The 26,442-nt window shown below is 46.5% G+C and overlaps 1 protein-coding gene across 4 annotated transcripts in view; it reads left to right on the top strand.

Moving 5' to 3' along the window:
• Positions 1-26,442, top strand: part of MARCHF1 (membrane associated ring-CH-type finger 1) — a 345,392-nt gene that overhangs the window by 213,070 nt on the left and 105,880 nt on the right. For 3 of the 4 annotated variants that reach the window (XM_083172830.1, XM_083172820.1, XM_083172836.1), the window contains 3 exons: positions 13,265-13,341; positions 13,559-14,275; positions 17,707-17,887. In XM_083172830.1, the coding sequence (XP_083028956.1) occupies positions 13,265-13,341; positions 13,559-14,275; positions 17,707-17,887 (975 nt within the window). The remainder of the gene's footprint in view (positions 1-13,264; positions 13,342-13,558; positions 14,276-17,706; positions 17,888-26,442) is intronic. The other variant, XM_083172851.1, reaches the window with a different exon arrangement.

Raw genomic sequence — 26,442 nt, 5'->3', positions numbered from 1 at the left:
CACAGGGCCAAATGCCTCACCCAAATGTAACTGTATCTGCACATGTCACATCAACCCCACCTGCAGTGCTACATGGTTTGGCCATTTCAGAAGGACATTGCTCTTGCAAACCAACCAGAATCACTTTCAAGAGTACGAAGGTAAAAGTACTATGAGACAGTTCTGGCTGTGAATCTGGTTGGCATGCAAGAGCAATCTCCTTCTTTGTTGGACATAACCATGTAGCACTGCAGGTGGGGCTGATGTGACATGTGCAGAGACCGTTACATTTGGGTGAGGTGTGCCCAAACTGATATCTACACTGCAGTGTAAGAGTAATGCAGCCAGTTTTTACTCTGCACAGGGCCAAATGCCTCACCCAAATGTAACTGTATCTGCACATGTCACATCAACCCCACCTGCAGTGCTACATGGTTTGGCCATTTCAGAAGGACATTGCTCTTGCAAACCAACCAGAATCACTTTCAAGAGTACGAAGGTAAAAGTACTATGAGACAGTTCTGGCTGTGAATCTGGTTGGCATGCAAGAGCAATCTCCTTCTTTGTTGGACATAACCATGTAGCACTGCAGGTGGGGCTGATGTGACATGTGCAGAGACAGTTACATTTGGGTGAGGTGTGCCCAAACTGATATCTACACTGCAGTGTAAGAGTAATGCAGCCAGTTTTTACTCTGCACAGGGCCAAATGCCTCACCCAAATGTAACTGTATCTGCACATGTCACATCAACCCCACCTGCAGTGCTACATGGTTTGGCCATTTCAGAAGGACATTGCTCTTGCAAACCAACCAGAATCACTTTCAAGAGTACGAAGGTAAAAGTACTATGAGACAGTTCTGGCTGTGAATCTGGTTGGCATGCAAGAGCAATCTCCTTCTTTGTTGGACATAACCATGTAGCACTGCAGGTGGGGCTGATGTGACATGTGCAGAGACAGTTACATTTGGGTGAGGTGTGCCCAAACTGATATCTACACTGCAGTGTAAGAGTAATGCAGCCAGTTTTTACTCTGCACAGGGCCAAATGCCTCACCCAAATGTAACTGTATCTGCACATGTCACATCAACCCCACCTGCAGTGCTACATGGTTTGGCCATTTCAGAAGGACATTGCTCTTGCAAACCAACCAGAATCACTTTCAAGAGTACGAAGGTAAAAGTACTATGAGACAGTTCTGGCTGTGAATCTGGTTGGCATGCAAGAGCAATCTCCTTCTTTGTTGGACATAACCATGTAGCACTGCAGGTGGGGCTGATGTGACATGTGCAGAGACAGTTACATTTGGGTGAGGTGTGCCCAAACTGATATCTACACTGCAGTGTAAGAGTAATGCAGCCAGTTTTTACTCTGCACAGGGCCAAATGCCTCACCCAAATGTAACTGTATCTGCACATGTCACATCAACCCCACCTGCAGTGCTACATGGTTTGGCCATTTCAGAAGGACATTGCTCTTGCAAACCAACCAGAATCACCCACTTAATGAGAGAAATTGCCCTTGCGATCCTGAGCCAGTTTTTTAAAGTTTGGAACTCTTGGCGAACAACTAATACGCAGAGTATCTTCAAGGTGGGCATCTGTTAACCTTGATCGATATCTGTTCTTCAGAAAATTCAACTTGGAAAAAGAGGTCTCACATATGTATGTGGAACCAAACATGGAAGCTATGTTGAAAGCCATTTTTTTTATAAATTACATACTGTTCAATATGCTTAGCACAAAAATCTCCAGAATCACTTTCAAGAGTACAAAGGTAAAAGTACTATGAGACAGTTCTGGCTGTAAATCTGGTTGGCATGCAAGAGCAATCTCCTTCTTTGTTGGACATAACCATGTAGCACTGCAGGTTGGGCTGATGTGACATGTGCAGAGACCGTTACATTTGGGTGAGGTGTGCCCAAACTGATATCTACACTGCAGTGTAAGAGTAATGCAGCCAGTTTTTACTCTGTACAGGGCCAAATGCTTCACCCAAATGTAACTGTATCTGCACATGTCACATCAACCCCACCTGCAGTGGTACATAATTTGGCCATTTCAGAAGGACATTGCTCTTGCAAACCAACCAGAATCACCCACTTAATGAGAGAAATTGCACTTGCGATCCTGAGCCAGTTTTTTAAAGTTTGGAATTCTTGGCGAACAACTAATACGCAGAGTGTCTTCAAGGTGGGCATCTGTTAACCTTGATCGATGTCTGTTCTTCAGAAAATTCAACTTGGAAAAAGAGGTCTCACATATGTATGTGGAACCAAACATGGTAGCTATGTTGATAGCCAGTTTTTTACAATTTACATACTTTTCAACATGCTTAGCCCAAAAATCTTCAGTGGATGCAGTATTGTAAATTTTTAAGGAAACATCTTCTTGCAGGTCGATTATCTCCATTTGAAGGCTAGCTTTTGAAAGTCCGAACAACTTCTCAGCTACATCACTCCATTCTCCCGCTGGCGAAACTTCAAAGGGAGTTTTTAAAAAATGCGTCATTTTCCCTATCTCCGCAAAGTCTTTGAATCTTGCTGCAAATTCCTTTCTAAGATCTGAGACAAAACTTGAAAATACTGCAGTGTCCATTTCAGAATCTTTTTCCCTTAATTCACGAGTAGTTGGAAAATGAATAAATTCTTCCTTTTCAATGTCTTCTTGAAATATATCAAGCTTGCGACGGAAAGCAGAAACACTTTGTATCAGATCGCATATTAACTTTCCGTTCCCTTGCAAATCGGTATTAAGCTCATTTAAATATTTGAGAATGTCTTTCAGAAAGGACAAAGCTTGCATATTGAACTTGTTGGCTAGGAACTCCATGTACTTCCCTGCTTCATCAGTATTCAAATTTGCCAGGAATGCCGTCACTTCGTCTTTTATGTGCCAAAACCGTTCAATAACTTGGCCTTTACTCAGCCAGCGAACATTGTTGTGTTGTAATAAATCGGAATAGGCCGAATCACATTCAGACAAGAACTCTTTGAACTGTCTGTGTTGAAGAGCAGAGCGAGATCTCATAAAATTGATCAACTTAATCAAGGTATCCATTATGTTCTTCAATGTAGCACTGAGTTTGCCACAAAGGGATGTCTGATGAATTATGCACTGATAAGATAATATTCCAGCATTCTTATCCCTGATTCTCTTTATCAAACCCTTTTCTTTGCCTATCATGGCCGGGGCGCCATCAGTTGAAATGGACACTATTTTATCATAGCTAATTTTTGATTTAGTAATGAAATCATCAAAATGTTTGAACAAATCTTCTCCGCGAGTCTTGCCTGTAAATGGCAATATTGCTAGCAACTCATTTCTAAACAGTTTACTTTCAACATCATAAAATCGCACAAAAATGGACATTTGTTCATTGTCAACAATGTCGCAAGATTCGTCAAGTGCAATGGCGTAACAAGGTGCCTTATGTAGAAGTTCAAACAAGCTGCTTTTGTTGTCTGCAGCTAAAATTTCAGTTCTTCTTGTATTGCTTTTTGAAGATAAAGGAATGGCTTGAATAGCCGTAAGAATGTCCTTCTTTTCTTCAAAAAGTGCTGTGACCGTTTCCAACATACATTCCTTTACAATCTCTGAGTCAGAAAATGGCTTCTGGTGCTTACTAAGTGTCCAGCATATGCGCAACGCTGCTTCTGAAGATTTTTGTTGTTCACTCATGCACCGAACTAGTATAGCCGTACTATTTTTGTAAGAAGACAGACAAGACTGCAGTTTGTCTTTACGGGCTGCACTACCAGGAGGAAACTTTTTATGAAAATCATGATGATTTGTTTCGTAGTGTCGCTTTAAGTTTCCACTTTTAATAATAGCGACCGTTTTGTTGCATATTAGGCAAACTGGTACAGCTCCAGTTCTTTCAGGCAGCGTAAAACAGTATAGTTCAGTCCACTCTGACTGAAACTTCCTGTTTTCACTGTCAACTTTTCGCTTTCTATAACAACACATGTTTATGCGCAGTACAAAATTGGAGTACCGGTTCGTACTCACGGATTCTCCTCCACGGATTCTGCCACACAAGGTGCCTTTTGTGCCTTTTGTGCCGTTCAAGCCTCTGTTACAGGATTCACCTGAGATTAAGCAAATAATACAATGTGTGACCAAAGGTATACTCTTAAGAAGTTCAGTTTGGACCAATACAGACACATGATGCAGCAGATTCCCTTGCGCTTTATGGACAGTGATAAAACAAACTGATTAGCAACAGACAGACTTGGAGGTAGTAGGGCCCTGCTGCAAGCTTACAACATATGTTTATGTATTGTTGTATGCAGCTGCATTTAGGTATGAAATAAAGACATGATGCATGCCACTTCAATAAGCCAAAGCTTTTGTCTTAATTTTATACCCGAGTGCCGCCACATACAACACTACTTGAATCTGGGTTTAGCAATTTGCTAGACGCCAGGCGGAGGCACGGGGACCATTACACCAAGTTTAGAGAGTGCCAGTGATCTTAACGGTCTCTTCTCACTGAGTCAAACACATGCTCCTGGCTTTTTGCAAAACAGTGATGAGACCATGGAGCGGCAGCCTGTTGTATGTAACTATACACATATATGTATAGTTACATACACACATAATGTACAGAGATATGTGGCACAAAGAATCAGATATTGTTGCACCCTAAGGACTGTGCCACCATTAAATGTTTACTCCCAGGGTGAAATAATTATTTTCCCACACCTCTACACTGGATTGCACACCCAGAGCTCTACAGGGGATGTATCTATTTGGCAATACAGGGACAATGCTGCCAATACACTGTATTGTCAGCATTGTCCCTGTATTGCCAGCATTGTCCCTGTATTGAATACAGGGACAATGCTGGCAATACGGGGACAATGCTGGCAATGTAATGACAATGCTGGCAATACGGGGACAATGCTGGCAATACAGGGACAATGCTGCCAATACGGGGACAATGCTGGCAATACGAGCACAATGCTGGCAATACAATGACAATGCTGGCAATACGGGCACAATGCAGGCAATACAAGGACAATGCTGGCAATACGGGCACAATGCTGGCAATACGGGCACAATGCTGGCAATACAATGACAATGCTGGCAATACGGGCACAATGCTGGCAATACGGGCACAATGCTGCCAATACGGGGACAATGCTGCCAATACGGGGACAATGCTGCCAATACGGGGACAATGCTGGCAATACAGGGACAATGCTGGCAATACAGGGACAATGCTGGCAATACGGGCACAATGCTGGCAATACGGGCACAATGCTGGCAATGCAATGACAATGCTGGCAATACGGGCACAATGCTGGCAATATGGGCACAATGCTGGCAATGCGGGCACAATGCTGGCAATGCGGGCACAATGCTGGCAATATGGGCACAATGCTGGCAATACGGGCACAATGCTGGCAATACAGGCACAATGCTGGCAATACGGGCACAATGCTGGCAATACGGGGACAATGCTGCCAATACGGGGACAATGCTGCCAATACGGGCACAATGCTGGCAATGCAATGACAATGCTGGCAATACGGGCACAATGCTGGCAATACGGGCACAATGCTGGCAATACAATGACAATGCTGGCAATACGGGCACAATGCAGGCAATACAAGGACAATGCTGGCAATACGGGCACAATGCTGGCAATACGGGCACAATGCTGGCAATACAATGACAATGCTGGCAATACGGGCACAATGCTGGCAATACAATGACAATGCTGCCAATACGGGGACAATGCTGCCAATACGGGCACAATGCTGGCAATACAGGGACAATGCTGGCAATAGGGCACAATGCAGGCAATACAAGGACAATGCTGGCAATACGGGCACAATGCTGGCAATACGGGCACAATGCTGGCAATACAATGACAATGCTGGCAATACGGGCACAATGCTGCCAATACGGGGACAATGCTGCCAATACGGGGACAATGCTGCCAATACGGGGACAATGCTGCCAATAAGGGGACAATGCTGGCAATACAGGGACAATGCTGGCAATACAGGGACAATGCTGGCAATACGGGCACAATGCTGGCAATACGGGCACAATGCTGGCAATGCAATGACAATGCTGGCAATACGGGCACAATGCTGGCAATATGGGCACAATGCTGGCAATGCGGGCACAATGCTGGCAATGCGGGCACAATGCTGGCAATATGGGCACAATGCTGGCAATACGGGCACAATGCTGGCAATACAGGCACAATGCTGGCAATACGGGCACAATGCTGGCAATACGGGGACAATGCTGCCAATACGGGGACAATGCTGCCAATACGGGCACAATGCTGGCAATGCAATGACAATGCTGGCAATACGGGCACAATGCTGGCAATACGGGCACAATGCTGGCAATACAATGACAATGCTGGCAATACGGGCACAATGCAGGCAATACAAGGACAATGCTGGCAATACGGGCACAATGCTGGCAATACGGGCACAATGCTGGCAATACAATGACAATGCTGGCAATACGGGCACAATGCTGGCAATACAATGACAATGCTGCCAATACGGGGACAATGCTGCCAATACGGGCACAATGCTGGCAATACAGGGACAATGCTGGCAATAGGGGCACAATGCAGGCAATAGGGGCACAATGCAGGCAATAGGGGCACAATGCAGGCAATAGGGGCACAATGCAGGCAATAGGGTCACAATGCAGGCAATACGGGCACAATGCTGGCAATATGGGCACAATGCTGGCAATACGGGCACAATGCTGGCAATACGGGGACAATGCTGGCAATACGGGCACAATGCTGGCAATACAATGACAATACTGGCACAATGCTGGCAATACGGGCACAATGCTGGCAATACAATGACAATGCTGGCAATACGGGCACAATGCTGGCAATACAGGGACAATGCTGCCAATACAGGGACATTGCTGCCAATACAGGGACAATGCTGCCAATACAGGCCAGCATTGTCCCTGTATTGGCAGCATTGTCCCTGTATTGGCAGCATTGTCCCTGTATTGGCAGCATTGTCCCTGTATTGAATACAGGGACAATGCTGGCAATACAGGGACAATGAAGACACATTTTGCTCACCTTTTTAAAAATGCCAACTCTGCATACTGTACTTTGGGGACGGGCAGGCCGCAACCCGCAGAGGCACTTAAAAGTGCCTCCCGGCTCCGCTGCCTGCACCCCTCTCCGGAGTCTGGACTCTCTCCAGGGACAGCCCTTGCTCGACAGCCCCTGCTCAGGTGTGGGGTGCGGCGTCAGGCAGCTCCTTTACTCAGCGGGTGGGAGGGCGGGCAGCTCCTTTACTCAGCGGGTGGGAGGGCGGGCAGCTCCTTCACACGGCGGGCGGGCGGCCGGGCAGCTCCTTCACTCGGCGGGCAGGAGGGCAGCTGGGCAGCTTCTTTACTCGGCGGGCGGGCGGCCGGGAAGCTCCTTCACTCGGCGGGAGGGAGGGCGGACGGGCTTGGCGCGTGCGGCGTCTCCCCCTGATCACGCTGGCCGCGTCTTCAGCCCCCGCCCACGTGAGGCGCCGCGATAGGACGCTCGCTCGTCAGGGGAAGGAGACGTCATGTCTCACTTCCCCTGGCATATTTTCAGAAATACTGTGCGGTCCGGAGCTCTGGCTTCTGCGGTCCGGAGATGGACCGCGGTCCGCCAGTTGCCGGTCCCTGGTCTACAGTATGTTATCTTTTTTCAAGGATGCTTCTTTTAGAGCTTGGCTTTGTTGGTGGAACATTGGCTCTTCTGTGCAGTTTCGCTTTAACCGGCAAAACTTCACTACATGGATGTTTCTTATCCTTGTTCTATGATAGTTACTCAAACAGTGGAGCATTGGGATTATGGGCCTGATTTAGACCTGTTTGATCGCCGAAAAAAAGGGGGGTGCTGACATCATCTGTCATAAGTCACCCTTGCCAAGTGCAACGCCACGCCTGCATTCCCAGGGGAACACCAAGAGTTTTTATGAGGCCGCCAGTAAACTGCGCCTCACTACTAGGGGTTAAAAGCACCTCCCACAATAATACCATAACTGCCCCCTTCCCAATAATCATGACTTATGACTGTCCCCCCACCTCCAACACTAATAATGTCCTATGACTGTCCCCCCACCTCCCACAATAATAATGTCCAATGAGTGTCACCACACCTCCCACAATAATAATGTCCCATCACTGTCCTCCCACAATAATAATGTCACATCACTGTACTCCCACAATAATAATGTCCCATCACTGTCCTCCCACAATAATAATGTCCCCCTACTCATACAACTACGACTACAACTACAGTATGTTGCATAACTGTCTACCATGTATAAAGGGTCCCATTGAAAAATCAAACCTCAGGTCTATCGTGGTGGCCATCTCTTCCTTCTGCTGTGCTGTTGTCTGCAGCTCCACCTCTCCCAGGGAAGCTGCAGTTTCTCCTGATTGGTAGATGCAAGGCCGGTGCTAGGGTGCTAGGTGCCCCTCTGCAAACTATACATTTGCGCCCTTCTTTTTATACCTTATAAAGGAAACAGCCAATGCCAGAGGCATGCTGCACAAAAAGGGGTGCATTCTCACACACCCTGTATTCATTATATTCACTTTACATCACACACTAGTGTCTCTGATTCACATTCAGACACCTAGTAGAGCCCATTATTTATGTTACTTCATACAGTAGTACCCCTTATAAAAATGATGCCACACAGTATTGCCCCTTATACACATAATGCCAACAGTAGTAGAGCATTTTACACATAATACCAACAGTAATGCTACTAACAAATAATGAAAACAATAATGCCACATATACATAATGCCGAGATTAGTGGTACTTACACATAATGCCCAGAGTGGTGCCCAATACACATAATGCCCAGAGTGGTGCCCAATACACATAATGCCCAGAGTGGTGCCCAATACATATAATGCCCACAGTAGTGCTCAATACACATAGGGCTTTATGCTAGTTCACTCTTTCTGACAAAATCATTCTTAGATGCACAAAACCATGTGCACTGCAGGGGGGCAGATGTAAAATGTGCACAGAGAATTAGATTTGGGTGAGTTATTTTGTTTCTGTGTAGGGTAAATACTGGCTTCTTTATTGTTACACTGCAATATAGATCTCACTTTGAAGTAAAACCCCACCCAAATCTAATTGGGTGTGGTATGACTCACCGACAGTCGGGATCCTGGCAGTCATTATCCCGACGTCGGGATCCCGACTGCCTGGCCTCAGACAGCGTGGCCAGCGCAACAAAGCCCCTTGCGGGCTCGCTGCGCTCGCCACGCTGTGGGCACGGTGGCGAGCTACGCTTGCCACCTATTCTATTCTCCCTCTATGGGGGTCGTGGACCCCCACGAGGGAAAATAGTCGCCGGCCGTCGGGAACCCGGCCGTCGGTGTTTTAACAGTCGGGATCCCGACGTCGGGTTAATGACTGTCGGGATCCCGACTGTCGGGATCCCGACTGTCGGGACCCCGTCCGGCACCCAATCTAATTCTCTCTGCACAAGTAACATCTGCCCCACCTGCAATGCACTTGGTTTTGTCCATCTAAGAAGGATTTTGTCAGAAAGAGTGAACTAGCATAAGGCCCATAATGCAGAGAGTGGTGCCCAATACACATAATGCCCAATATCTACTGTATGACCCCCTCCTTTTCTTAAATGTGCAGCCTGCCCCTCCCCTAATAGTTACCTGCTCTCCTCCCATCAACCAGCTACTCCTCCCGTCGTCTGTGTCTCTGTAGCAGGAGCACGCAGCGGCAGCAGCAGCTTCCGGCTCCTATCTCCAGTCACTGCAGCAGTGCCACGGGCTTGGCTCCTTGCCGGAATAACAGCACCTTGACATAGCCGAGAGATAGCTGCATTTTCAGATTCGCCACAGTGCTGCATGTGCGGTGTGCTGAGCCCGCTGCCTGTCATATATTTTGACAGGAGCAGGCTGCGGCAACAGGAAGCAGTGGTGTCAGGGATGGGAAGGGGAGTGCCTTACAGGGTCAGCGCCTACCTGCGTACTAAGTGGGTAGAGCCGGCCCTGATGCTTCATGCACCCACCAATCAGTGCTTAGTTATGCGGGAGATGGTGATTGCTGTAGCTGCTTTGCCAACCTGAGCAGTTGTGACCCTGCCTGAGCTTTCATCTGCCAGCTCTAGTCAGGGAGCACCAGCGGCGTAAGTAGCAAGGGGGGGGGGGGTGTCGGTGTGAGCGGAAACAGCCTGTACACCTGCTTTCTCTGGTCCAGGAGAAACATTGGTTTTGTCTGGAGGAAGGGAAGGAGAAGAGACTGCACACATTGCCAGGCTTACCTGATCACTGCTGGCCACAGTTATCAGACACACGGCTGCAAAGGAGAAAGAAAAAAAGCTCAGTGCTTAAAGTGGCGGTATGCCATGCCGCTGTATACTGTCTCACTTCGAGCACTTATTACCATACTAGGTGGCACTTTTGCATGTAAATAAAATAAGATTAGTTTTATAGCGAGCTTTGTGGTTTGTAGTAGGATGAAAGAAGAACCGGTTTGTAGCCATTTCGAGTAGCCGAGCAAAGCAGATCATCTTAAGGGGCCTACACACGGGGAGATGCTGAAGTGTTCTGAGCGATGCTAGATTGCACAGGCCACCTGGTAGGATTTATTTCTTTTTACTTACATTTTAGGCATACCTCAGGAGGAGCCCTTCCCCTCTTATTATAGGACAACCTGTCTGCAGATATAGGGAAGGACGTATCTGGGCCTGTGTATAGAGGCCTCTGCTGCGATACCCACTGCTGGCTGCACCTGAGGTCCAGAAGTTAAGCAGCCTTTCTTTCTGCTGTCTTTGTATGCCTCCACTCTCAGTCCCCAGCCACAGCTTTGTAAGCAGGGATGTGGCGCAGGTGGCCGGTTCTTCGGCTTATCCTGAGGCTCATGTGCGCTCGTCCTGCTGCAGCTGCACTGAGCCCCGGGGCTCTGCTGCTGGACGGAAACCGACATGTTTTCATACACTTAGCAGATGCGGGGCAGCAGAAAGGTGGAAGGGTGGAGCTTACTGCGTCATAGTCAATATTTAACTTCGATTTTTAAACAAACAATACAATGTGCAATAGTAAATGAACAATTCCTCAGAAGCGGAAACCTTTATCTTTAAAATGGTACCTCATTTGCGATTTTGGTTAAGTATGAATGGAGGAAAAGGGATTGTCACCAAAAATCACCTTCTTGAAACAATATTTATGATGATAAGAAATTAAAATAATTAAGAAAGAAAAAGCAATCTGCACTTGTATAGGGTTATGGGGGGGGGGATCTTAGAATGCACACCCTATATACATGAGGTGCCATCATGCTGGGACTTGTAGTTCTGCAAAGAAAAATACATGGTGCAGATGCACACTCCATATTATTAATCAATAATAGAGGTTTTTGGTATTTTAATTGGCCAAGAAATATTTGCCCAACAACCAGCTTCACGGTGACCTCATTTCTGGTGGGTCCCTAATACTAAGTTTGAATCTGGGGCGCGGTACCCCGAAAAGTTTGGCATACAGATGGAGCCGGGCTCCCTCTTGCTGGTGAATCGCCAGACTGTCTCCGCTGGCGATCCGCCAGCAGCCCGGCGCTCCATCTGACTGAGACGCGCGTGCGTCTCACGCGCATGCGCGTCTCAGTTTCCGGGTGGCGGGGCGACGGGAACCCTGTCGTCTCCGCTTCAGGGAGACGGACAGGGTTAGGGGGGGTTGCGGGAAGGCGATGGGGACCCCGGGTGACCACCGACAAGCCGGCGGGGACCCGGGGGAAGCGTCCCCTTTCGCAGAGCAGATGGTGGCTGGTGGGGGATGGCGGCTGGCGATTCTGCCGCCATCCCCTGCAAAGACAAAGCCGGCTCCATCTGTAAGCAAGTCACCCCAGCGCAGCACACAAGTGAAAAACTAAGCTAAAGGTGTATTAATAAGAAAGTAGCAGAAGCTAGAGGTTAAAAAGTGAAGTGTTATAAAGTATAATATATTACAGGTTGAGTATCCCGTATCCGTATATCTATTATCCGAATTATTCCAAAAACCGTGCGCGCGCACACTCGCGCAATGCATTCCTGGGACCGCTGGAGACCCGGAGAAGATGCCGGAGGCCTGCTGTGGACGCCCGGGGACTGAGTGGATGCCGAGGGACCACCGGACACCATCAGGGGACAGGTAAGTATGGCTAAAACAATTTATTCTAAAAACCGGAATATTCCCCTATCCGGAATGCTCGTGGTCCCGAGCATTTCGGATAGGGGATACTCAACCTGTAGTGGAAAATAAATAGTGCTAAATAAATGTTAGGGTATGCCACCCTGAAGGCAACTCAGCCACACCAATCCAAGGGGAGCCACGCCCCAAATCCATCACCAAGACTAGCAATTAATGTATAGGGTTAAAACAGCTCAGTTAGGATGATATAGAATATGGCATAATTTGAAAACCGAGCATTAGGGAAAGATGGTTGAATATAGGTGTGCAGTGAAATTGGGATAAGTAGAAAACAGCTAATCTTTTTGGTCTTTTTTATGTAATTTCAGAAAATGGTGGGATACCCTGTGGGTGTTTCATCCTCTTTTAATATATGTTTGGCAATATGTTCAACATTGCAAAAGTCACACCAGAGCCATACCTCAAAGCCTTCCACCATCACCGAGCCTTTGCGGGAAACACAGTGAAAGCCAGAAGTAGTAGGGTAGAACAGGAACAGAGCATACCATAAACCTGCTAGAACTGCAAAATAAACAAGTGTGATTTGCTTTGGTTTTCAAAAAAACAATAATCTTAAGGAACTAAACACAATGACAATGATGATCAATAAATTAACCTTTATTGATTTGGACCCCCACAAGTTTGTTGTCCATTTAACCTCCATCAGGTTGGACTTTTTTGGTCAGAGCATATATTTATAATGAAGGGAGTGACAGTGTAAGGCCTTGTTCAATATGTTTTTCTTTACTGTACTTTTATCAGAAGCTGTGTTTCCCACCCACCCCTGATAGGACAAAATTTCAGATTAACTAATATGACTAACTGTTTTTTGCATATAATAAACAAGTGTTTATAATATCTGAAACTAACAGTTCATGTTTTCTATATCATCTTTCTTGTACTGTATTAAAAAAGCCACTATTTGGTTTGTGGCTTCCGATGGTGGCCTGGAAAACATGCACAGTAAGGTCTCGCTGAGGACCAGATATGAGAATCACTGTGGTAGAGTGCATAACCGTTTCAAACAGCTGAACATGATATGATAAATATTTGGTTAGCACTGTAATATATGATTTTTTCTTTTAGGCAAGCAGTCCAACAGGCAATGCTCCAAGAAGCCACTCACAGACATCAGTATGTCCATCAGCTCAGGATATTTGTAGGTATGTCGAGTTGGGTATAAAATAAAATGTAACAAACTACATGGTAAACTTAAATGATAAGATTATTATTTTCTAGTTTTTTTTTTTATTAGACATATGCATCTCATTACATCATGTTATTATTTGTTGTGTTTTTACATTTGCTATTGTTTTTCATTTCCCTTCATTGCTTTTCATTTCCACCTTTTTCTTTTGTCCATTGATTTATTTTTTTTAGAACTGCCTTGCTTGATGTTTCAGAAGATGACTTTGTCCATACTACACCTGTCATACCAATTGCACCTTCTAGTAGGGAGACTGGTCAGAAACAAATCAAGAGAAAGATTAGACGTAAAAGAGCAAGTTGTGCCAACTGTGCCCAAACGTTAAAGCACAGTAACATGAAACCTAATGATGAAACACAGAAAGTAGATGTGACTGACCCAGACTCCTCATCGGATGAGAGGCACTGGGCCATGAGGCTTAAAAGACATGCAAAAGTGAAACTAATTAAAAAAGGAAGAGTAAGAGATATACCACACTACAATAATGACGGTTCCCCAGATTGTAACATCATTGAAATGGTTCCTATAACTTCAAAAGACTCTTATGTGCAAAAAGGTCATCATCAGCCTTTGAACAGTTTTGCCAACTCTTCTTCTTACCATAGAAGGAGAAAAATTTCAAAGGTCAAAGAATCTAGCACCTCCTCATCAGGGTCATCTACTGAAACAAAACGATACCCCAACAGAAGAGCGAAGAGAAAAGTAAAGCCTTGCTGCATGGATACCGACAAGTGTCAATGTCTCTCTAGAAAAGACAAAGTAGTCAAGACAAAAATAAGGGAGGAAGGTTCTGGTGCAAAGACTTTGGCACCAGTCCCTGCTGGTCCCTATGACAGTGCTGTTTCAACTGTTAACAATGATGAGTGGAGTGATGATGGAGATGACTGCAGGTCAGTTTTGTGCTGTAGTAGTTTAGCTGGGTGACTTGTTATATTTGTTTTTCTATTTTAAATGTTCAGAAGAACCTCCTGTCACTTTTGACAGGCACATAATGGGCACACAGTACATACGCAGTTTAATAAGACTTTTACAACTACAACTGGTATTTAAACCTAAAATACAACACAAAGATAATATTCTGTAAAAGTAATTATCACTTATGTTAAGCTCTCAAAGTTAAGAGTACAAAGATATATACTTAAACCAAATATTGTGACAATAGTAGATTAGGGAAAATTAGACACTTTCTGAGTATCATTTTAACTGCCACCAAAGTACAAAAACATTGATTTTGCTGAAGCACGCCATTTGTTTCAGTGGGAAAAAGGTCAAAATGTAATTTAAGATGACTATAATATACACTGAGGTACAGTTTTGTGGCGGTTAGACATAAATAGCATATGACTCTACAGCCTGTTCAATCTCTGCAATAGATTGGGTTGACTTATGGCTCAAATTTCTTGTTCTACCAATGTGTCCTCATTCCCCTAGCATTCTTGTGCCATACGAGACACTTGCTGCGACTTAGACAATCCACCATGGGCCTTATTTTGGTTCATTCTTTCTGACAAAATCCTTCTTAGATGGGCAAAACCATGTGCACTGCAGGTGGGGCAGGTGTTACTTGTGCAGAGAGAATTAGATTTGGGTGGGGTTTTACTTCAAAGTGAGATCTATATTGCAGTGTAAAAATAAAGCAGTCAGTATTTTCCCTGCACAGAAACAAAATTACTCACCCAAATCTAATTCTCTCTGCACATGTTACATCTGCCCCCCCTGCAGTGCACATGGTTTTGTCCATCTAAGAAGGATTTTGTCAGAAAGAATGAACCAAAATAAGGCCCCATGTAACAATTCTTAATTTGTTTAAATATTTGCATTGTAGTTACTCACAATGTGCATTTACTGTGTATTAGTACATTTGTTACATGAAAAAAGGTTAGAAAGTCACAGATTAAGCATAACAATACGTGACATGAATCATGGCATGGTCATTCATGCTAATTCAATTCACCATTCATGCAATTCACCATTGTACAAAGTTTTTGATTTAAATATAATAATTTTTTTATATTAACCCCTTCACTGGTAATCCCAAGAATTTTCTGGTCTATGCCTTAAAGCCCAGACTGGCAAGCCTGGAAAATTCTCGGGATTCTTGGTGTTTAGCGCCGGGCAGAGCTGCTGAATTCATCGCTGAACCCAGCTTGTTTCAGCGCTGCCCGGCTCCCTCTCTTCCGCCACATCTCTGGCTCACCTTGCCCCACTGGCTGCTGTATTACAGCCTGCGGCACTGTCTTATGACAAGCCGGGTTGCCGCAGGCAGGGACGGGGTGCCGGGACGCAGGGCCGGGCAGCGGCTGATTGACGGTTCAGTGGCACTGCCCGGACCTGGTGACACAGCAGTGTTTGTTTTTTTAAGGAGCACTCCGCAGAAAAAACTCGCCCAGTGGGGAGCGCTCCCTAAAAAAATAAACACCACTGAAGGGGTTCATAATAATGCCAAATAATGCCATTTAGCTTAGAGGGAACAGTAGGCATGGTCTATTCATAGGGGATGCTAGAGAAATCTGATCAACCAGAATCTTAACTATTTGTCAGTCATAAATAAAATGTATAGGTTTCACAGGCAATATGGAAAATACATAAAACCAGGTTTTGAAGGAACTTACTGACGATGGAGCCGGCCTTGTCCTTGCTGTGGATGGCGTTTCTACTGCCATCCACGCCGGCGGCCGGCTCCCGCCAGGGGGCGCGGGTGCACGAGGTGCCCGCGTGCCCCGTGGCAATGAAGCTCGGCATGGGTCCCCGATCCCCCTCGACGCCTGACCTCCCCCCTGAACTGGGCAGCATCTCCCCGAAGCGGAGACAGGCTGGGAGTTGCTGCCCAGCAGCCGTGATTCTGGGACGCACGTGCGTGTGAGATGCACGCGCGTCCCAGTCTCTATCACCGGTGACGCCAGCGCAAGGAATCTGGCAAATGCCGGGAATAGACAAGGCCGGCTCCATATGTACATACATACACTTACATAGAGACTTGATGATGATAATGAGTTGATGATGATCAATGACTGTGACAAATGCTAAAGAAGCTCAGTTTGGAATTTATTACAACTACCATTTGAAAATAAAGCAAATTGGAAAGTTTTTCAGTACAGCTTTGTGTAGTCAGAACCAGGGGTACCAAAAATCAGTCCTCAATGTATGCATAAGGTCTTGGTTTTAATTTAAAGCTTTCCATGGCTCAGCAAAGATAGTTAAATCCAATTCAATGAGATACTAATTAAGTCACTTGTGCCCAAGCATGGATATACTTAAGACCTGGACCTGGGGTGCCTTAAGGACCATGTTTGGGAACCTCTTGCCTAAACTACATTTATGTTTAGACACCTAAGATGTAATTGAATTGTGTTGGGTGCTGCACCCAACAGAGCAATTTATTTTTTCTGGGCACCCATTAATTATTGCACTTGTCATGTCTAAAGAGACATGATTTAGCCACTTAGTCTAAACCCATCTAAAGTCAGTTAGTGTACCCAAACCACAAACTGTTAGGCACTCATGACCTAACAGAGAAACAATTGAATAACTCTGTTAGGTGCCCACTTGTGTCAACCACAGGAGAAGACAATTGAATCTCCTAACAGGGCCTGATTCTCAGTAGGATGCAGCCATCTTTGTGATTTTAACTTTTACCACAGTTGCGCCTACAATTTTATGATGATACCACTATAAACCTATTCTGTGGTGTACTATTATATGTTTAAATGTGCAAATATGATGCAATGATGCTCACTTTCAACATCCATAGTTACTGAAAAAGGCTTTTGTGTATTTAGTCACACTATTGACACACTATTGACACTCGCACTAAGGCGGCAGGAACCTGGCAGGGAGGCCAACAGGAGCCTCCCTTCGACACCTACTGTAGGTAGGAGCCACTGCTGATTATAAGGAGGAGGTGCCCTTATCAAGTTGTTGCACCACCTTGATAAGTCATCCTGAAGATATACTCATTTGTTTGAAATTACAGGATTTTAAAGATTCTGTTGACTACATCTCGTATTAAGTGTTTAGAATTAAATGTCCAGGAAATCTTATAGAGGCCAGCAAAATAAATGGGTCCACTTTTTATTAACTCTAACTTGTTACATTGAACAACAATTCATACAGTAGGTTGGTGCACTTGTGCAGTGCTGTTTTGGTAAAGTGGAGAAAGCATATAAGAGGACTAATGTAGACTCAGGATCATAATAAGAAATGAATAGTGAGGCAGTACAAAAGATACATTTTGTATTGACAATTTATTCTAATAGAAGGATCATTAAGCAAAGCAATTATTAATATAAAATATCTAAACAAATTGTTCTGTATTTTTCAGAATCTGTCATTGTGAGGGAGATGATGAAAATCCCCTTATTACACCATGTCGCTGTACAGGAACACTGAGATTTGTACATCAAGCCTGTCTACACCAGTGGATTAAAAGCTCAGACACTCGTTGCTGTGAACTCTGCAAGTATGATTTCGTTATGGAAACAAAACTCAAACCTCTTAGAAAGGTAAGAAAATGGTTAGGTGACTGACAGACACTAATCAACCTATTATACAATGCCATTATTGACAATACATCTAATTCATTTGAATCAGATTGTGATCCTGGCTACCAATAATATTGCAAGATAATGAAAAATGTATTTGTTACTGAGAAACACAGATAAAGGCATAAATAGTAAATATAAGTTTTACTCTTTTTGCATTATATTATAAAAGCTAATTATCATCTGGACTGAGTGACATAGGGGTGTATTCAATATGTGCTAATATTTCCCGACACGGGAGATATATCGGCACTCACCTATTCAATGCTGCTGTTAACGACAGCAATGAAGGCGGTAAGATCTGACTTTTTATAAAGTAAGATCTGTTTTGTCGGAAACAGACGCGGATTGTGGAATTCAGGCTGTTTTTCGACAATCTGCGGCCATTTTAGCCGATCCATGGACTTTCCGAAACTCGACAGCTAGAACATTGAATTCCGACTGTCGATGTGTCGGAATTCTGAAATACGGAATAATCTGTTAGCCAAAATTCTTCTGGTCCCGAGCAGTTTGGATAAGGTATACTCAACCTGTATCTATATACTCTATTAAGTACAAATCAGCAGAAGTTTTGGTATAACCTGCCATAAATAAGTTTATAATTCTTCTGTTTTTGTATTATTTGGCCTAGATTAGGTCTTCCATAGCATTAACAATATATACATATAAATATAATCATATAAATAGTTTGTTTAATGCTTCACAATGTCTTAATGTTGCATAAATATAGACAGGGGTTAAAGTGCAGGGGAATGTGGTACAACTGAGTTCCACCTCCTATAATAGTGAGGTGGAACTAGTAGAATTTCCACCTTGGCCCTGCACAGTAAACATAAAAAACATTATAGTTTGCAGAAGTTACCAAAAACCCTACCACTGTCCCTGGCTCTGCCTTATGGGAGGGAAGGGCAGGGAGCGTAATTAGGTGGCAGAGGGAAATGAGTTCTCCAGGACCACTTTACACCCTGAAAAAAGTAGACAAATACGTAATCAAGTGTGAGGATATGTAAGTGTCCTATTGTTTGAAGGAAGGATACTTGGCTGGCAGACTGGGATGGATATACTGTAAGGGCAGTTAGGACTGTGATGGCTGGGACAGGTGTTCAGTTACATGCAGTGAAAGCAGCCTATGGGAGAAAGGGAGGTAGAAGGGCCTGATGATATATTTAAAGGTAAAGGAGGAGGTCTGTCTCTTTTGTTCCAGTTATCCAACGAAAACCCACGCACCCACCAACCCACCCAATTTGATGGTAAAGGCAGGAGTGTGTTGTATATGTGTTCTCTAATGCGTTGGAAGGTGTATGCAGAGCATAGGGGGAATGGCTTTCCAACAAGATGGGGGGGGGGCGGCAGTAAGCAGTGCACCACATTGGCCTTTAGAGGAGCAGTAATGGTTGGCAGGCATTTCCCCTGGGAGATTGGCAAGAATGTTGCTACCTATGAGGGGGGGACCAGGCAGCCATCTTTGAGGAGGGGCCTGTGCTTAGCCAAAGGGCGAGGGCGGAAAGTTTTTCAGGCCCATTTGATTAAAGAAATATTACATTTTGAGGCTGTGGTTGCAGGTACGCACTGCTTCTTATCGCCACCCTTGAGATACCAATTTTAATTCTATCAATACATTTGTCTGTGACCTCTTTAGGCACAATACTTTTGTCTGTGTCATTATTCAGGAGAGGGGGGGGGGCGTGAGGGGGGTTGGGAGAGAACAGGAGCAAATATAAGGTGATATGAGAAATAAAACAATTGATAGAATAGATCATAAGTACAATATACAGTAGGCAGTCTGTTCAAAATCTCCAGAGTGCTCTAATGATACAGTACAGCAAACATTTCATTTCTCAAATGTTTCCACAAAAAGCATCTAAAAGTCTAATGGAAAATGCAGACACCTAATGTTCCTTTAAAGAACTATATTCAGTTCCTCAGATAACTGGGAATGTACAATCCCAGTGATGCTTGACAAATAGCCTCATTATTTGCTAGAAATCACTAATTAGCCGTTCGGAAAGGCTCTCAGACAGAACTATACTTTGCATGCATAGAAATAAATAATACTATTTTCTGATAAAACAGGGCAGTAAGCAGGCCACACAGTAAGGCAGACAGAACATTGTTCTGGGATCTCAGATTATTTTGATTACAACTATTGTTGATAATGCTCCTCAAAAGCTTTCATCGTCCTTAATGTAAATAGCGATCACCTAAGATAAATAGAGACAGGTTTACAAATGAGATCAGTGGCATAACTACTGTAAGGCAGCCTCAGCAGCCGCTTGGGGGAGCAAGCAGCAGCAGGGTCTGTGTGGGCGCCGGCACCCGCACGACGCACTGACATGCTGCTGCCTGCCGCTGCCCACTGACTGAGCACTGGAAGCGAGTCAGCCGTAGCGCGGGTGGGGCCATGGCAGAGATGACAAATTCCCCCACTGATTCAATTGACTGTACACAGAGCCGTGTATTATGTACAGGATGGGCAGGCGGATGGGCATGCTAGGGCGGCCTGGGATGCGTCGGAGCCAAGGGAAGCAGCAGTGTCTGCTGGTCTTTCTTCCTCTTTCCTGCTTTAGCTTCTCAGTTATGTGTGTGACATCATCACGTCACACGCTGGGAAAACATGCTGGAGAGGAGCCTGGAGGGGGGGGGGGGGGTGTGGGGGGCTCCAAAAACTTTTTGGCAGGGGGGAGAAAAAATAGGATTTTGGGTACCTACCGGTAAATCCTTTTCTCGTAGTCCATATGGGATACTGGGCTTCACTACTATGGGGATTGAGACCTCCGCAGGAGAGACAGGCACATAAAAGAACTTTCAGTGTGGGTGCACTGGCTCCTCCCCTCAATCTCCCTCCACTAGTCAGTTAATGCAAAAACTGTGCCGAAGGAGAGCATGTGAGGAGTATGTGATAATGTATTGTGGTGAGATTCATCCAGCACACCCAAACGAACAAAAAACATATAAAAAAGAGGTGAATCCTAACAACTTTAGAGGACACCTGTAACTGTAAACAAGGCTATAGACATGTCTATGCTATAGAAAACAAGGCAATAAGCCTAACATGAAGTAGAATCTGACAGCAGAAAAGCCGCACCGAGGTGGGCTCCCAGTATCCCATATGGACTACGAGAAAAGGATTTACCGGTAGGTACCCAAAATCCTATTTTCTCTGGGATAATGGGCTTCACTACTATGGGGAGGTCCCAAAGCTACCAGAACGGGTGGGAACGTGCGGAGTCTGCTGTAAAACCGCATTCCCGAACTGGGAATCCTCCCTGGCCAGGGTGTCAAACTTGTAGAACTTCACAAATGTGTGTTGCCCTGACCAAGTTGCGGCCCTGCAAAGCTGCATAGCCGACACCCCTCGAGCAGCAGCCCAAGAGGTACCTACAGACCTGGTTGAATGAGCCTTTACTGAAAAAGGAAGCGATAGACCAGCTGATGCATAAGCCTGTTGGATAGTACATCTGGTACTTATGTAGTATCTGGGCTGCCGATTTAGAAATCGGATCGCATCGCATTGTATCGCATCGCATGCGACCAAATCGTATGCGATGCGATGGTCAAGATTTTTCCATAGGATTCAATGTTAAAATGGTCTGAGTCCATTTTAACATAGAATTCAATAGGAAAAAGGGGTCCTTTTCCTTTCCCCACTATCCAAGTGGGCATGGAGTTGGATATAAACCTGTGGCGAGCGTAGCGAGCCACCGAGCCCGAAGCGTGGCGAGCGTAGCGAGCCCCGCGAGGGGACACAGAATACTTTTTAAGAAATATGCGTTCGCTCGCCACGCTTCGGGCTCGGTGGCTCGCTGCGCTCGCCACGCTATATAAAATCAACTCTATGCCCACTTGGATAGTGGGGAAATGAACAGGACCTTCTTAACATTGAATCCTATGCAAAATCGTATCGAATCGCATCGCATCGCATCGCATCTGATTGTATGCCTTAAGGTAAGGCATACAATCACAAAATCGGCAGCCCAGATACTACATAAGTACCGTACATCTTATCCACCTGGCAATGGTACGCGTTGAAGCAGGTAAACCCTTCTTCTGCGCATCATAAAGCACAAACAAGCTGTCCGTCTTACGGATCCTAGCTGTGCGCTTGACATACCCCTTAAGGGTGAGGACCACATCCAAGGAATCTGGTATATCCGGGTGTGTTGCACTAGAAGGAACCACAATAGGTTGGTTTAGGTGGAACCCTGACACCACCTTTGGAAGGAATTGTGGTCTAGTCCTGAGTTCCGCCCTATCGTTGTGGAACACAAGGTAAGGGCTCCGACAGGATAAGGCTCCAAGCTCGGACACCCTCCTGGCCGAAGCTAGGGCCAGCAGAACAACAGTCTTCCAAGTGAGGTGTCGTAGCTCAGACTCCTCCAGTGGAACAAACCGGGCTGATTTTAAGAAAGTAAGAACCACTTCCAAATCCCATGGTGCAGTGGGAGGCACAAAGGGGGGCTGAATCCTCAGAACCCCCTGTAAGAAGGTTTGCACTTCCGGCAAGGCCGCAATCTTTTTCTGGAAAAACACAGACAGCGCGGAGATTTGGACTTTTAAGGAACCCAATCTGAGACCCTTATCCAAACCAGCCTGAAGGAAACGTAGCAGGTTGTTTAATCGAAAACTGGCCGAAGGCAAGTCATTCTTCTCACACCAAGCAATATATCTGCGCCATATTACATGATAATGAGCAGCCGTCACCGGCTTCCTGGCTTTTATCATTGTAGTGACGACAGAGGGATGGAGACCCTTGTGGACTAAGATCTGCCGCTCAACCTCCAGGCCGTTAAACGTAGCCGCTGTAAGTCCTGGAAGACGAACGGGCCCTGGAGGAGCAGGTCTTTTCTTAGGGGCAGACGCCACGGGTCTTCCACTAGCATGGCCTGAATGTCCCCGTACCAGGCCCTTCTTGGCCAATCTGGCGCCACCAGTATGGCCTCCGTCCCCTGATGCCGGAGCCGCTTTAGCACCCGAGCCAACAATGGGAGAGGTGGGAACAGGTACACCAATTGGAATTCCCAGGTCCAGGTGAGAGCGTCCACCGCTATGGCCCCTGGGTCTCTGGTCCGTGCACAGTACCTTGCTACTTTGTGGTTCAAACGTGAAGCCATCAGGTCGATCTGAGGGAGCCCCCACAGATCCACTATGGCATTGAACACTTGCGTGTGAAGGCCCCACTCCCCCGGGTGAAGATCGTGGCGACTCAGGAAGTCCGCCTCCCAATTGTCGACCCCCGGGATAAAAATGGCAGACAGGGCCAGGACATTCTGTTCCGCCCAAGACAGAATCTTTGACGCTTCTCTCATGCAAGGCATGCTCTTGGTACTACCCTGCCGATTTATGTAGGCCACATTGGTGGCATTGTCCGACTGGACCTGGATCGCCTTGCCCTGTAACAATGGAGCTGCCTGTAACAGGGCATAGTAAACCGCCCTCAACTCCAGCTTGTTGATATGAAGGCCCGACTCCAGTGGGGACCATCGACCCTGTAGGCGGACTCCCTGTGCCACAGCTCCCCAGCCCCTCAGGCTGGCGTCCGTGGTTACCAGAATCCAGTCCTGGATCTGGAACCGTCTGCCTGCCAACAGATTGGATGAATCTAGCCACCACTGTAGCGAGATCCTGGTTCTTGTTGCAAGGCCAATCCTTCTGCGCATCTGCAGGGGGGAGCCGGACCATTTTGTCAGAATGTCCAATTGAAAAGTCCTGGAATGGAAGCGGCCAAATTGTATTGCTTCGAATGAAGCCACCATCTTGCCTAGAAGCCGGAGGCAAAGATGGATCTGTACCAGAGGTGACTGTAGGACCTCCCTGACCAGTTGTTGTATTGCAGTGACCTTTTCCAACGGCAGAAAGACCTTTTGTTCCGATGTATCCAGGATCATGCCCAAGAAAACCATCCTCTGGGTCGGAACCAGCGATGATTTGGGCATGTTCAGGATCCACCCGTGGTCTCTTAGAACCTGTATGGACAGTTTGAGAGCACTGCTTACAGCCTCCGCCGACCCTGCCTTTATTAGCAGGTCGTCCAGGTATGGCACTACATTGACCCTTCGGAGCCTGAGTAGTGACATCATTTCCGCCATTACCTTTGTGAAAACCCGCGGGGCTGTCGACAGGCCGAAGGGTAACGCCCGGAATTGGTAATGGTCGTTCCCCAAGGCAAACCTGAGATAGATTTGGTGTGGGGGCCAAATAGGAATGTGTAGATAGGCGTCTTTGACGTCTATAGAGGCCAAGAACTCCCCTTTCTCCAGACTGGCGATCACAGAGCGCAAGGACTCCATCCTGAACTTGAACACACGCAGGAAGGGGTTCAGTGACTTTAGATTCAGGATGGGCCTTACTGAGCCGTCTGGCTTCGGGACCAGGAATAAGTTGGAATAATATCCCTGGCCCTGCTCCGTGTCTGGCACCGGTACAATTACCTGAGACTGAAGCAGCCTGGTAATGGCCCCCTGAAGGAGCACCTGATCTTCCTGGGATGCTGGGAGTGCCGACCTGAAGTATCGTCTGGGAGGAGGTTTGTCGAATTCCAGCCTGTAACCTAGAGAAATGAGACCCCTGGCCCAGGAATCCAGACCCGATGCGTCCCACACATGGCTGAAATGCAACAATCGCGCTCCCACCGCGAGAGAGTCTCGTGGCGGGAAAACCCCGTCATGCTGCAGTCTTAGAGGAAGCCGCGGCATTTGGACGGTCCTGGGTGTTGGAGGAGCTAGGCTTCCTAAACTTGCCTCTCGTGCCCCTGCTGGCATTGGAGGCGCCCCTGGCCTTGGGGCGAAACCTGTTCCCACGAAAGGACTGCTGGGAAGCACCTGTGAAGGTACGCTTTGCAGCCGTGGGAGCTGATGGAAGGAAGGTAGATTTTCCTGCCGTGGCTTTGGAAATCCAACCGTCTAATTCACTCCCAAACAGCCATTCTCCTGTAAAGGGAATACCCTCCACACTTTTCTTTGAGTCTACGTCTGCAGACCACTGACGTAGCCACAAGGCCCGTCTGGCTGAAACTGCCATGGCTGAATTGCGCGCGTTTATAGCACCCAATTCCTTTTGCGCCTCGCACAGGATCTTAGCGGTATCCTGAATGTGACGCAGACTGTCACCTATCTGGGCCACAGTCATGTCACCCAACAACCCCTCCTGAATCTGGGTTGACCATGTATGAATTGCCTTAGCCATCCAGCAGCTGGCTAAAACTGGGCGCTGAGATGCCCCACTAGCCGTATATATGGACTTGAGGGTAGCTTCCAGCCTCCTATCTGCCCCATCCTTAAGGGTGGATACCCCTGGGACTGGTAGCAACACCTTTTTAGAAAGGCGGGAAACAGAGGAGTCCACTACCGGTGGCTCCTCCCATTTCTTTCTGCCCAAAGGTTCAAAAGGATATGCATTTGTGAACCGTTTTGAAAGAGTAAACCTCTTATCAGGGTTTTGCCATGCAGCCCTGAAAACAGTTTCTAACTCTGCCTGCTCAGGGAAGTACACTGGCTGTTTCCTCTGAGTCATGAAGAAAGGATCTCCTTCTGTGGATGCCTCTACTGGGAGATCTAAAACATCCCTAATGGCCCTGATAAGGGGCTCGGGACCATGCACTGCCGCCTCAGGAGCTGGTTCCTGCAGACCCTGCTCCTCACCCTCCTCCAATATGTCCTCATCGTCCTCATCTGTGTCAGGATCCATTGCAGTAGCCTGCCTCTTTTGAGGCTGTGCGGGAGGAGGAGGTACATTAAGGGTATGAAGAATATCCACCCTGGCAGCTAACATGGACAATTCCCTCTGAACCCTCTGCGTTTGCTGAGTGTTAGTGGAAAGCTGTGAAGCCACAGAATCCAACAAGGTCTTTATGTTGGAGGCCCACGCAGGCTCCTGCTCATCTGCCTGCGACGGCCCCACCAACTGTGGGGGTACCCCACTGATCTGGGTGTCAGCACTACTGGGCTGTGGTGACATACAAGCCTCACAAGTAACCTGGGACTGTGACTTTGGCACAAACTTGGTGCTACACACCATACAAGTGAACTTTTTCACCATGATGAGATAGTACTACAATGTCTGCAGTACAACACAACCCCCACGCAGCCACACACGTGCACACACCACACTGCTGGATGTGAAAAACAGACTATGTGTGTGTTTTATGCTGTGCTGTAACTAATCAGTGGGGAATAAACAGAGCAATTGGGGAGCCAAGTGCACCCTTAACCTGAACTCACAGATCTGGGTGAGCTGGTAACGCTAAACACAGTGATATGAACACACAGTGTCTGAATCAGCCAGATAGCGCAGCAGCGCTAAAAAGCTATAAAAAAACCTGCTGTCTCTGCCGTGCTGCAAGTACCCGGATCCACCACGCCAGTGAGGAGCCCTCTGTAATGGAGTCTGGCAGCGTGTGAAGAAGCAGGAAGTGACAGCGCGCGCCCAGCAGAGCTTGGTCCCGCTCTGAGTGAAGCCCCGCCCCCTGTACACGGAGCTGGCGCTTCTATATATTTATACTGACATTAGGTGTAAATATA

The sequence above is a fragment of the Crinia signifera genome, chromosome 1 (assembly GCF_055691185.1).
Source record: "Crinia signifera chromosome 1, ASM5569118v1, whole genome shotgun sequence".
NCBI lineage: Eukaryota > Metazoa > Chordata > Amphibia > Anura > Myobatrachidae > Crinia > Crinia signifera.
Note: the sequence above shows the minus strand (reverse complement) of the source record. Positions and strands in the feature narration are given on the sequence as shown.